Source organism: Corythoichthys intestinalis, chromosome 15 (assembly GCF_030265065.1).
Source record: "Corythoichthys intestinalis isolate RoL2023-P3 chromosome 15, ASM3026506v1, whole genome shotgun sequence".
Classification (NCBI taxonomy): Eukaryota; Metazoa; Chordata; class Actinopteri; order Syngnathiformes; family Syngnathidae; genus Corythoichthys; species Corythoichthys intestinalis.
The window spans coordinates 26290871-26305861 of NC_080409.1; the positions used below are offsets into that span (position 1 = coordinate 26290871).

A 14991-nucleotide genomic window follows, 5' to 3' on the forward strand; every position below is an offset into this window, starting at 1 on the left:
AGGGGTGTACTCACTTTTGTTGCCAGGGTTTTAGATATTAATGGCTATATTTAGAGTTATTTTGAGGGGAAAATAAATTAACTCTATTATATAAACTGCACACAGACTACTTTTCATTGTGTCAAAGTGTCATTTTGTCAGTGCTGTCCCATGAAAAGATATACTTAAATATCTGCAGAAATGTGAGGGGTGTACTGACTTTTGTGATACACTGTATGACTGTGCCTTTAAAATATATGTGGTAAATACTACTTTTGAATTAACTATTATACAGAATGCGATTAATTCCGATTAATCTCACAGTTAATTAGTTGAACTGCACATTACCTCCTTGTCTCTCATTGGATGATTACTAGATTGTCGCCTGATGTCCAATATACAGTATATTAACAAGAAGGGATTGTGGTGAAAGAACAACAAATGTTTGAATAAAAGTTTAAATCAACAATAACAGTTGTGACCTGAATACAAATTAGGAATTGCACTATGAAAACATCCAAAAACGAAAATCCTATTGAAGTTTTTTTTTTCCCACAACAATTAAAATAAAAGTGCAAACAAATCAGTGGCTGTATCAATTTGAATGTTTTCATGAACATCATATTGACAGCGTTTCTTAAGCACTGAACTGGGGGAGTTTTATGATATCAATCTCAAATGTGGAGGAGTGTCACTCTTATTGCTATAATACTATTATGATTTACTAAACTACTATTGTTATTATTTGAATCATTCCGATGGTAAAGAAAATATTGTAATGAAATATATACTAATGATCCTTAATTCACCTTTTTGTATCAATGACACATTTTGCTCTGCAAGGAATAGGTACCCTGCAGTTTTCACAGTATGATTTATGATTTGTGATAGAACCAAGGCACGTCATAAACTATTCATCACTCGGCAGCATATTTTACCAACGCTTTAAATAGATTGCCCTAGACGTTCAGTCCTAAAACCCAATTTCTTATATAACAGGAAGAGAGTTGAGGCGTGATGCAGTGATATGCAGAGATGAAGACTTTTTAATCATTCAGATTAAAATCATTCCAATTGAAGATCGCAGATATACATGTGCCACAACATTTACTCGGAACAGCTGTTTTACAGATATATGACACAAATTAATCTATTAAATATCGCGGGATTTATCAAAGATGGCGGTCTTTCACGCAGCAAGCAAAGTAGAAGCAAATGTTTTTACACTTCCATTAATGCAACAGCTTGCTACTAACATGCTATAAGTGGAAACACTGAAGTGTGGTAAGTGTGGCTCTTAATTTTAGGGCATTTTCCTTGTTATTTCATTGGCTGCCAATGAGGAATGTTCATTCGCCCCTCCCAGTCGAAATGGATTGAACGTCTAGTGCAATCGATGGCAATGAAAGATTCACTGCCAGTCCTCCCAGTTTAAATGAATTGGACGTCTCGTCTACTGTTGTCAATGGTGAGCAATGAGTTAATTTTGGGTGATTTCCTTGTTAATTTTACAATAATTACAGGTCACTTCCTGTTGATGCTGGGTAACTTCTTTGGGCAATCCAGAGTCACGTCCTGAACATTTCGGATTATATCCCGTTGATTTTAGGGCATTTCTGGTTCAATTCCTTTTCATTGGTCACTTCATGTAGATTTGGGGCTTTTTCAGGTGACTCCCTCTTTATATTGGGTCATTGTTTTCCACTGCCAAGTTGTGCATAGTACACATGCAACGCATGACCATTTCACGTCACTCATTCGTCGAGGTTACATGTGGGCCAACTCGAGACCATGAGGCGGAGTCATCCTCATCAATGCCTCTGCCTGATTGACCCAAACAGAATCGTTTTTCTCGTGTGTGTGTGCGTGTATATGGCGGAAAACACAGACAAGGCTGAAAAAGCAGCTTCTGCTCTTGAACCCCTCTTAAAACGAAACTGCTGTATTTTAAGCCAAAAGAACTGTCGTGCTTGATAGAACCATATGTCTATATGCTGCCATAGCAGATTCACGGCGCATTAAGCCCCCAAACTATTTTTAATTTGTCCGTTTTACCCTGGAGACTCCAGTTTACAGACGTCGTGCAACTGCTTTTTTTCAACCCAACCATGTAAAGAAGGTAAGTAATCATACTTATTATTCGAAATGTCCATCATTTTTATCTTCGAATCATAAATTGATGTCTAATATTTAGTTTAAAAATAAATAAATAAAACGACTTTAAAAAACTATTCACTCGCATATTTTAAACTTTTAAACAAATTACGTCACAATGAAAAAAAATAGTGTCTGTAAATAAGTTACGGATATCTACTTCATAACTATCGCTTAATTTTGTTTTTTTGTTACTGTCGAATTTTCCCCAATATTTTAGATGATAAATAATCGATCCAAACAAAGAAAAAAAAAAAAACATTTTAAAGGGTAAATATATGAAAAAGAACATCTGGAACACTCCTTGATGTCCGCGATTTCTGCATCGCGACCCTTGTTATATTACCATGTTTCACCCATAAAATCATCCAAAAATCCGGCTGTGACCATTCACAGCTGTGTCTTGACACTCGATGATACATGCTACATGGAGTTTTTGGATCGAAGAGGTAAGTACGCGACAATATCTCTTTGAAATCATGGCGTCTTTCATTATGCTCTCGCCTCCAGTTAGGGTTTTGCTGGGGTTTTTTTTTTTTTTTTTTTTTTTTAAATGCCCACCTGTTTAAAAATTTTCTGTCTCCAGAAAATTTAGATTTTAAGCTTTCCAATGATGTATCACACATGCTTATAGGACAATTTTGAAATGTGGCCAATTTGGGGGTCTCAGAACGGAACTTCAAGTCACCTGAGTGTTATGCATCATATATATATAAAGACCACCCCAACACACACACAATCACAACTACTACTTTCTGATTAGCCATAGCTTTGGTGATATATTAGGGCATAATAGAAAAAGCACAAATACACGTGAGTAGGGGAATTGTGAATACAGAAAAGCTTGTGTTTGTGACGGAGAAAAACAAAAAGCTGATTCACCATCAACTATCATCGGATTTTTAAGAACTATCGTGCAGTCATACTTCAGCGTCACAAAATCGTTACACCAAGACTTATGTTCGTGGTACATTCGGAGTCCACTCGTAACAGTTTCAGGTTTCAAAGTGACTGCTCACACTTCTAGGCCAGTGATGTAACAGATGAATGCAGAGAACAAACAGACTGATCCAAATAAGCTGTGTGGTTCTCCTAAGATTAAGTTCATGCTGAATTTTTCAAGCACTGAAAATAAAGTATTTAGGAAAAAGAAAGAAAGAGAGAGAGAGACACAGAGAGAGAGACAGACAAAGAAAAGGGGAGATATAAAAAAAAATGCGACAGTTGACTGTTTCATAACACTCCCATGGAGAGTGTGCTGAATGGAAGCACCACTTTGATCACCTCTCTAAATCAACTCTGTGGATATGGGTGTATACATTGTGACTGAAATTTGTTTTGGAAGTTTAATATAGTGAATTTAGACTGAGCTTACTGGAATCAATCAGTTTAAATCAAACTTTGAGGAAGATATATTGGGGGAAAAGAAGTCTACCAACCTACCAACATCAGCTGAGGCGTCGCTACTGTAGCCGTCATAATCAGCCATCAGAGGGCTGTACTTCTGTCGGTTCTCCCACCTGAATCGTCCCTCTTGTCTGACATTAGTAGACACCTTGGCTCCTCCTCTTAGACCTTGAGCCCGGCTGACTGCTTCTTGATACTGACCCATCAATTCGTCCTCACTGTCTGATGATGACGAAGCATGCTCATCATCATTATCATAAACCTCTGTTGTGAGAAAAAAATGACAGAAAAAAGTAAACTTTTAGTTTAAAAAAAATCAGAAGATTTTTGAGGCACCCATTTTGTTTGTACTTGTTCCTTTTGTTTAGGGGCCCTTATTCCAGACTGTGCCTCAATAAAATATTGCCTCAAAGGCAAGGGCAGAGCTTGGGGGTCTGGGCCCGAGCCTCTATAGGGGACATGGTTTGCTGGCGTAATGTGTGCCTGGGTGGGCGAGGGGAGGGGTTAAAAATAACTTGCGCCAAGCTCTAATGGTGTTTAAGTGTTTATATCTCCCTGCCACGTTTTAGTGCCGTATGGGTATCGGTGTAACACTGAAATTGAGATCAGTGAAAAAACTCACTTCTGCCGCAAACCCATTGTTTGATTAAATGTTATGCACTTTATAAGTAATGCAAAAAAAATTTGCCCAGGTTTGACAAAGACAATATTGATGTTTATTAATTTATTTAACACTTTGCAGTGTTTTAAATAAATTTCATAAGAAAATTCTTCCTTCATTGATGCATTCATTTTAAATGTGCATTCACTTCAGCTAATCTTTTAAGCTTGTTTTTTTTTTTTTTTTTAAAGCACGCGGAAAAACAACTAAAGTTGTGAAATCAAGAATTGCTGGCTGCAGAATTCAGGATTGTTAAGTGTGTCATGCTGCACTGTGCTACCCAGTCAAACGTAAATGTTGTTTCATGTTTTTACCAGCAAGAGGCAGCAGAGCGTTAAATTACTCCAGTTTAGATGGCTACAGGAAAAAAAAACAAACAAAAAAAACTGAAAAATATCTCAAAATTCTGTTGGATTTCAAGCATTTCTAAGGCATACATTTATTTTACTGAAGCCTGTGTTTTAATCAATTAATGCCATTATAACCATCATTTTTATATGAACAAAATCACACAAAAAATATCAGCATCCTCTACTGAGGTGTGTATGTCAAAGCAGACAAGTAAAATTAGAGACAAATTTGCATCTTCAATAAGAAGTGACAACTGTGCGCGTCCAATAGAAGAGGTGCTGTCATAGCATTCTGTTCGCTTATAAAAAAGTCACAACCGAGGAAACCTTGATAAATGGGCTTTCTTGAAGTTTGGGAAACTCAAAACTCCAATTGCTAAACCAAATGATGTCTCGATGTACAGTACATTTGTGTGGAGCTGTTATTCACAACAACAAACAAAAAATTATTCCGCGTTGAAGCCAAGCCAAGTGGCCCCCAGCCGGATTAAACGGCGACTGGCGGAGGGGATGTGGAGGTCACAAAAAAGAATGTGAAAAAAACGAACTGGCCGTGGATAAAAGTATTGTACTGACCCACACCAAATGCACATGCAAGCATTAAAGTCTCTATTTCTATACTGTTCTCTTGATTAAACTCCAAATTAAGACTGAAAGAAGACTGAAAAAGAGGGGGTCGTCTTATATTCGCGGTCTAGATATTATACCCGTTCACGGCGCTAGATGGCACCAGATATCCTTGAAGCGATGTTCTGTCATGACAGATCTTAGCTACTCTCCCCATTCACGACGCTAGATGGCGCCAGATATCACTGAAGCGATGCTCTGTCATGACAGATCTCAGCTACTCTCAAAATTAACCAGTTTGCGTTATTTTATTGCAACGTTTTTCCTTATTCAGATTTGTTTCAAGACAGTTACAGTTAGACTTCACTTTGTTGGTTAATGCAGTTATTGCAATTTTGTTGTTTTATCACAATAGATTGGTTTATTTACATTTCAAAAACCAGAAGCCATTCATTTACGAATGTGATTGCACTTTAGTTTACATATTTAAATGTTCAGATATTAAGATTTGAATGAGGCAAAATAACATGCATATAGTGCATGCTTATAGTGTTATAATCATTTGTTTCGGCTGTACTGTAATTCTTTTCTGTATAAAAATTAGGGCTGTCAAACGATTAAAATTTTTAATCGAGTTAATCACAGCTTAAAAATTAATTATTCGTAATTAATCGCAATTCAAACCATCTATAAAATATGCCATATTTTTCTGTAAATTATTGTTGGAATGGAAAGATAAGACACAAGACGGATATATACATTCAACATATTGTACATAAGTACTGTATTTGTTTATTATAACAATAAATCAACAAGATGGCATTAATATTATTAACATTCTCATAAAGCGATCCTTGGATAGAAAGACTTGATAAATAAAGATAAATGTTAGTACAAGTTATAGAAATTTTATTTAAAACCCCTCTTCATGTTTTCGTTTTAATAAAATTTGTAAAATGAACAAAAAATAAACTAGTAGCACGCCATTGTTGATGTCAATAATTACAATATGCTCACGGATTGTGCTGAAACCCATAAAATCAGTCGCACCCAAGCGCCAGCAGAGGGCGAAAAAAACACCAAAAAACACAAGTAACAAATGGACATGACACTGTCGTTTTAATCAATTTGAGCGAGGCATGTGCTTTAATTGCATCAAATATTTTAACGTGATTAGTTTTAAAAATTAATTACTGCCCGTTAACGCGATAATTTTGACAGCCCTAATAAAAATTAATTTGGTGTTCAAAAAGTCTTTTTTCAAACTTGAACCTTAAAAAAGAGGGGGTCGTCTTATAATCAGGGCCGTCTTATATTTGGGCCAATACGGTACTCACACACGGACTTAAATGCACTGCACTCTTGGGAGCGACGATTTGACGTGGGACATCAAGTTAAAGCTACTTCAAAACGAGCATGAAGTGGCAATGAAGGAAATGTATTTCATTTTCCTTCATTTAATACTGTACTTTATATTCTTAGACAGGTTGCTGAGAAATATGGTGTGCTTATCACTTCCATACATTTTCAATGACTTTATACAAAATTCAAGCAATTTTCAAACCAGTAAAACGCAACAGTAAAATTCAAGCATTTTCAAGGATTTCAAGGACGTGTACGAACCCTGGACATTGGAACGATTTGTGTTGTCTGTGTTCTGTGTGGATTATGCTGTATGAGTTGCTATTTTCATTTGTCTTGTATGCATTATTCACATACGGGTTGGCAGAGGGAGTCAATTGACTAATTATCGAGTGGAAAAAGGGATTTCTTGAGGCTGATTGGTGGTACAACTTCGGCATATGGAATCCCATCAATATAGCAAGTTAGCGCAAATTGGGCTCTATCTGCTGGCCAAAATGTGCATTGCAGGAGCAGGTGTATTCATAGTGATAGTGACGATAGCCATGTAAAATGTCGTTAGAAGTTTTATATCGTATTGGCAATAGATATTGTTTAATGATACAGCAATAAAACCTGAGTAATGTCTGTTCACCTTGCTGTTCTGTGTTTTTCCTGAAGTCATCAAGGCACTGAAGGCTCCCTGCATTCTCTAGGGGCAACTTGTTGTTAAGGTACCAGAAAAGGAGAGTCATAAGGATAATGAAGAGTCCAATGGCTGTCAAAAATCCAAGCGCCTCTGGAGAGACTGAAAAAAAGAAAAAACAGCAACACGTTGATTTACTTATTAGAATTGAATTGTACATCCTACTTAATATGTGTGACGAAAATTTCGCAATCTAAACTGTACCGTTGATTTATTCATTATTAATTAATTATCCGTACCACTAAGCCTCTCTCTATTACATCTGCGACTACAACAAACTATGACTTGTGGCACTAATCGTAACAATAAAACAAAATTTTCAAACTTTAATTTATCTTGAAAAAGGGCATCCTGGCCATTTCCATGACTTTATCACTAATAGACGTCCAAACAATTTGAAATGTCAGTCCTCTCACTTCAAAAGGATTGGACGTCTATCGCTGTCAATGGCAGCCAATGAGTTAAAAATACAGTGCATAAAAAACGATTGTTTTTAAATTTTTGTAGCGTGGAACTTTTAACTAATGTGGAGAGTTAAGGACTGTTGAGACTTTTGTCTTTTTATAGCTTTGAAGGTGACAATGGCGATCAGTGCAAGTTTGCCCAAATTGGTTGCTTTGCAGTGGTAGGGGTGTTTTCACCACTAATCAGTCTTATTACAGTGTGAAAAGGCCTTTATGCACACACAAACTGTGTGTCTTGACATCCAGTAAAGCCCTGAAAGCACGGACTCATTTTGTTGGGTTATCTTGTGTTGAATTGTCCTGTACAAATAAATTTGATTTGCCTTGAATTTACTGTATGTTAAAATAACAATGATAGACGATGCCCTAATGCTTCATCGTTACATCTTTCTATTGTCCGTCCTCTGCTATGTCTTCTCTGCATGGAGACTGTTGCCATGTTGAATATCAAAATGCAAAAATCCCATCTCGCAATCACAACGACACCCACGTTCTCTACAGGCAGGCCTTAACACGTTCACAAGCACTCCTATACACACTCCCACGCATGTTCAGAGAAGACTCTACTTTACTGATTAAACACAAAATACCCCAAACTACCAAACTATCATGAAAAAAAACAAAGAAATGCATTTACAAAGAGCAGGATTTTGTAGTGTTTAAAAACCTTTCTAATAATAATATTCTATTCCTTCTTTAATTTCTGATTGACTATGCTAAATAGAAGACAATTGATCAAATTATGGATTTTATTTTTTATCGATTTTTACAAATAACCACGAATGTTGAACTATTGATAAACGTTGCACTTTCCTAATTTTATCCTTCTAAAGACAAGCAACACATTTTGATATATGACGGAAAATTGGAGACATAAAAAAACACCAGCAGGAACCAAATCGACAAGGACGATGATGGTGGCAACAGCTCATGATAGGATATAATGACTTTACTGTCATTGTATGGCGCAGAAAAAGCACAAATGGATAGACGATAAAGATGCAGAGGAGTGTGGGTGGTGCAGTCTGGGGTCCAAGATTGATCACCTTGCCCTACCTTTTCTGACGCAGATCAACTCATGTACACCACAGCTACGCTCGCCACCTGGAAAGACAATGTAGTTGAATGAGCCCCACTGTGGTGAAGGGTACAAAAGACAACACAATGAATGCAAGAAATAATAAATTTTCATCCTTAGAGAAGGACAAGTGTAACATGATTGCTGGACAGGGACAAACAGAGTACAGTGAGAGGGTGGCATTTGATTGCTCATTATCCTAAATGCCTTCATGCAATTTTTTATTTTTATTATTTATTATATTTTATACGTGTGCCTTTTGATCAGATTTGCAATAATCTGCGTGGGAAAATGGCCAGAATAACTTTTTTTCTAGCTCCCCATGTTCATCATGCTGTTCAACTATGATTGGGCATTACTCAGATCAAACAGCAATGCACCAAATGTTGTGTTTACTCCTCCTGCAAACTTGCCATAGGTTTCGTTCCAACATAATCTACAGTGGTATGAAAAAGTATCTGAACCTTTTGGAGTTTCTCACATTTCTACATAAAATCACCATCAAATGTGATCTGATCTTTGTCAAAATCACACAGAAGAAAAAACGTGTCTGCGTTACCTAAAACCACCCAAACACTTATAGGTTTTTGTATTTTAATGAGGATAGTTCTCGAACAATGATACAAGGGGGGAAAATAAGTAATGGAACCATCACATTTAATATTTTGTGGCCCCTCCTTTGGCAGCAATAACTTCAACCAGATGCGTCCTGTAGCTGCAAATCAGTCTGGCACATCGATCAGGACTAATCTTGGCTCATTCTTCTCTACAACACAGCTGTAGTTCAGTCAGATTCCTGGGATGTCTGGCATGAATCGCTGTCTTTGGGTCATGACACAGCATCTCAATGGGGTTCAAGTCTAGACTTTGACTTGGCCACTTCAGAACGTGTTTTTGTTCTTCTGAAACCATTCCGAAGTTGATTTACTTCTGTGTTTTGGGTCAGTGTCTTGTTGCAGCATCCATCCTCTTTTTAATTTTAACTGCCTGACAGACGGCCTCAGGTTTTCCTGCAAAACATCCCGATAAACAGTGAATTTATTCTTCAACTAATAATTGCAATTTGTCCAGGCCTTGAGGTATCAAAACAGCGCCAAATCATGATGCTCCCTCCACCATGCTTCACGGTAGGGATGAGGTGTTGATGTTGGTGAGCTGTTCCATTTTTCCTCCACACATGACGTTATGTGTTACTCCCAAACAATTCAACTTTGGTTTCATCAGTCCACAAAATGTTTTTCCAAAACTTCTGTGGAGTGTCCAAGTGACTTTTTGCGAACATTAAACCAGCAACATTGGGGGTTTTTTTTGTTTTTTTTGTTAGACAGCAGTGGCTTTCTCCGTGGAGTCCTCCTATGAACACCATTCTTGGCCATAGTTTTACATATTGTATAGTGGATGTGTGCAGAGATATATTGGACTGTGCCTGTGATTTCTGTAAGTCTTTAGCCGACACTCTAGGGTTCTTTTTTTAACCTCTCTGAATATTCTGCGCTAAACTCTTGGGATCATCTTTGATGGACGGCCACTCCTTGGGAAAGAAGCAACAGTGCCAAACTCTCCATTTGTAGACAACTTCTCTGACTGTCAATTGATGAACATCCAGACTTTTACAGATGTTTTTTTATCCTTTCCCAGCTTTGTACAAATCAACAAACCTTGATCGCAGGTCTTCAGACAGCTCTTTTGACCGAGCCATGATGCACATCAGACAATGCTTCTCAACAAGATAATTCTTACCAGGTGTGTGTCTTATAGTGCGCAGGGCAGCTTGTTAGAATTAGGAAAATGGGAAGGCGAACACCTTCCCATGAGGTCACCGTTGCAGTCCTCTGCCGTTCATAGTGGGTGACTTGAGTACTGCTTGACACTATGACCAAGCTATAGTGACCTTTGGCCCATTTAAGTACGTTTAAGTGTAGATTAAACTATAACATAATAAGAATAACTGAGAATAAATGCGGTTATATATGGCGCAATTTTCCTAACTCTAAGCTTTAAACGACTCATCAGTGATTGGGCACACACCTGACGTAAATTGTTTGGTAAAAATTGGTTTCAATTGCTCAAGTCTCCTTAGGCAGCGGGTTCACATATTTATTTTTCCCCCTTCTGTGATTGTTTGCATGCTATCCTCATTAAAATATGAAAACTTATGAATGTTTGGGTAGTTTTAGTTAAAGCAGACACTGTTTTTACATCTGTATGATTTTGAGAAAGATCAGATCGCATTTGATGGTGATCTTATGCAGAAATGTTCCAGGTTCCAAAAGGTTCAGATACCTTTTCATGCCACTGTATAAATTAGCTGTGTCCTACAGACTAACAAGTGTAATTTTTAACAATTACTTACACTTGTGAAAGAATCCGAGTCTCTGAGCTGTGCAGCAAGGGATTTGCCTACAGGTTGGAAGTTTCAAATAGCACTCACGCCTTCCTTTTTTAGACGGAACAATATAAAATGTGAGCCGTTCCACTAAAAACAGACAGTTCAAAATTTTAAAACTGAGGTTTTTGCTTGTCCTTAGTCTGTTTTTGAGAAGTTTCTATTCTTTTCCATTCTATTTCTGTAACTTAAACTTTTGACCTCACAATATCACAAAGTCTATGTCTTATCCCTATCCAGAGAGACAAATTGCCTTGTTCACACAAAAAGGATTAGCTCTGGTGTCTGGGATCAGTGCAAGATATTTGCATTTAGTTGATTAGTGCTGGTTTGGTGTGCTTGGGTGACGAGCCAGGTCTGTTGTATAATGCCACGTTCTTCCACACATCAATGAGCAGCTGTCTTAAATACGGACTTTCAATTCTGCTTGTCGACCAATGTGGCCTCACTTATTCCATCTTGTTGCAAATATGCTAGACTTCTAGTATTCTACCACCAGTCACGAAATTACTTTTAAAAGCGTATTTTATGTACAGATTTTTACTCGTAGGGCTGTAACGATACATCTTTCAAGATAGATATATCGATTGGTAAAGCAAAGATCGAATGTCTGAAATATTACAGGGCTGTAACGATCAGTTTTGTTAATAACGGCGTTAGAATATAACGGTGTTACTAACGGCGTTATTTTTTTCAGTAGTGAGTAATCTAATTAATTACTTTTCTCATCTTGGCAACGCCGTTACCGTTAATGAGGATGAAAAGGCGTGCGTTACTATGCGTTGCTATATTGGTTGAATGACGCGATAAAAGTCTGAGGAAGATGGACTTACCGAGACGACAGAGCAGGGCAGGAGTGGGGAGGAGGCAAAAGAGTTGTGTCGCCGAGCAAACGCGATGCTAGGTGGCTACAATAATACCTGACTGTAGCCGATAGCCTACAAACTGCGCCCACATGATATGGTAGACATGGTAGATATCACATATATATAGAACTAGATGCGAAATGACAGACACGGGGGAATTAGCAACATGTACAGTATAGGAACTCGATGCGTTAGTAAACAGCTGCCATCTTAAAGCAGTAGACGTCTTAGGAAGGCTCTGTTGTAGAGAACCTTCCTAGCGAACCTAGCGTAACTTTTTATCTAAAATACTCCTAAATCAGCAAAATCTTGACTTGAATCTATATTTAAATGATGAAACAGTTTTAAAACTTCCACATGTCAAACGTAGACAGAAGGGAAGTAATGCAATAATGGGAGCAAATTTAACAACTTTTAACGGTTGATTCAGGGTAAAGGGTAAATTAGGGTAAAGAATTGGGCTAGGGACAATTGTCCCAAAAACCTTTTACACTTAACATAGTCTGAACTTTTTTTTTTTTTTTAAACATGAAAATTATCACCAGTTACTTTGCCAAGTAACTACATTCAGGTAACTGAGTTCCTAACGCAATTACTTTTTGGGAGAAGTAATTTGTAACTATAATTAATTACTTTTTTAAAGTAAGATTAACAACACTGGTAATGATACATCTTTCAAGATCGATATATCGATTGGTAAAGCAAAGATCGAATGTCTGAAATTTACAGCAACAAAATTGTCAAAATTGCTTTCTATGTTTTAAGAAATGTAACTGTAAAATGTGTCATATGATACTAAATTGATCAAAGGCATTTGAACCAAATAGAAATCGAATTGTGGCAGAGTTGGTAATATCGGCATATATCGTATCATTACTCGTTGTATTCTATCGCTATTCAGTGTTGTTGATTTCCATCTTTAGCCAGTGCATCAAAGTCAGGATAAGTTGAGTTGAGTTGTAGTGATTCTCAGGATAGGTCCGAGGTATTGCTCAAGTTTATGTGGACCTCTGATGAGCTTTGCTGGTGTTTATAATGCTAAATGTCCACTCACATACACTACGCAAGCTAAAGAAGTTAACATATTATGTTCCATCTTCAGAATATTTGGTATTTTCTTTAGGTGAAGCATAAAATCCGTCAGTTTCATAGACATTCACTTTTCTTCAAGACAGAGTCACACTGAAGATCGATCAGTTCCAATGGCAGCTCTTGTGCTTTTTCAGGGTCTTGTGAAAAAGGACTGGACACCATCTTTAGTGACTGGTTTGACTCATTGCCTGCCATTGACGGTGAAAGACGTCCAATCCAATTGGACTGGGGACTGGCAGTGAGCGTTCGATCTATCGCCATCAATGACAGTTAAACATGATGATTCAATGTTCGCTATCTCAGTTCAAGAAGATTCAGCCTATTGTATGCATTAGTAAGCCTGTCGCAATATGCAATAAATTCCATTTATCGCACGATAAATAAAAATGAAGGCGGTAATTTTTCCGCTGCAATTTATCGCCTTGCGTGCACGTGCGTGCGGCAGACATGCTGTTATAAGTTTGGATTCCTAGTTACCAAGTGCGCAAAATGCATCTTCGTTGAAGTTCGTTCCAGGTCCGGCAAAAAATAGCACCGTAGCCAATCGTTCCCATATATCCTATTGTTCAACGTATACCGGCCGCGTCAGTGCTCCGGTTTGACTGCGGACCATCTCCGGCGTGCCGGTGTTGTTGATGTGTGGGCGCTCCCGTCAGGGGTGACATTTCACGCGGTGCGGCTATTTTTCGGCACAACACAAGATATTTGAGTAGCAAATTAAGAGTGCTGTGCTTGAAACTCGTCCTGTTTATGAAAGTCGATTCTCATTTGCTGGTGTTGAGCATTAATGAACAGACGTGACTTCTGTGGTGTTTGCTAACTTTATTAATGCGCGCACACACTAGAGATCATGAAATAGCAAACTAGATGTGCTACGTCCCATGCCATTGGCTACGTGAGCCCAGAGTGATTATGGGACACGTAGTCCATATACTACATCGATGAATTATAAACCACCATGACTAAATGGAAGTTAACAAGGCCAAATCAATCCATACCAGTGCCTATAGATAATGCTGCAAATATTGTTAATTCAGTACGTGACACAGATGGATTTAGACCACAAATAGGATGTCTTGCTCATGTAGTAAACCTAGCTGCTAAGAGAGCTGTAGCAATCAACAGTGTGCCCCGCCTCACTTTACAAACAGTAAAGATTGTTCTCAGCACTTTTATACTAAATTTCTTCAGATCAGTAAGAAGTAAGCTAAAAGATATTATGCACTAAAATGCATGTTTATATGATGGCAATTTTTGCTTGTTTGCAAAAAAAAAAAAAAAAAAAGAAACAAAAAAGTTTTTTTTTTCCCCCAGAGCATTAAATGTATTGAATCGGATCGAAAATTATGTCCCCCGTATCAAAAATCGTACCGAACCATGATTTAACTGTATCCTTGCATCCCTATGGAACGCCATTGCAGAAATTATGAGGGGGAAAGTTTTCATTTGCCTAAATGCTTAAGTTATTAAGTGCAATTTTCAAAAGTTCTTTTTTTTTTTTTGGAAAACACATTTTATTTATTATGTGTTTCTGTGCAGTATTAATATTGTTGTCTTTTACTTAAGAGGCATGGTCTATTGTTTTTAGTTGTGATTTCTTATCACGTTTAAATGGGTGTACGTGATCTATTAATATATACTGTATTCTCACTGTGTTATTGTAAATTGTTTTGTTTTTTTTAAACTGGGGGGGCGCAATAATATTGCATATCGCAAAAATTTATGAGATAAATTATCGCACACTAAAATTTGTTATCGCGACAGGCCTATGTATTAGATAACAAAATAATCTAACTACATTGTAGCCTGCTAAGCAATATTTCTAAGAGCAGCAAATCATTATTTTTACTCCACAAAGTTGGTCGTTTCTTTTTGTTTGATTATGTTGCCCTTTTCTAGAGAATGCTAGAATTACATTAATTATATTCTGCAAGCTTTCA

General features: G+C 37.4%; 1 protein-coding gene across 3 annotated transcripts in view; it reads right to left on the reverse strand.

Moving 5' to 3' along the window:
• The window catches only part of syt14a (synaptotagmin XIVa), a 43313-nt gene that overhangs the window by 27828 nt on the left and 494 nt on the right, over positions 1-14991 (reverse strand). For all 3 annotated transcript variants that reach the window (XM_057859908.1, XM_057859910.1, XM_057859909.1), the window contains exons 2-4: positions 8686-8733; positions 7115-7267; positions 3577-3804 (exon numbers count right to left, since the gene is read on the reverse strand). In XM_057859908.1, coding sequence (XP_057715891.1) covers positions 3577-3804; positions 7115-7267; positions 8686-8733 — 429 coding nt within the window. The remainder of the gene's footprint in view (positions 1-3576; positions 3805-7114; positions 7268-8685; positions 8734-14991) is intronic.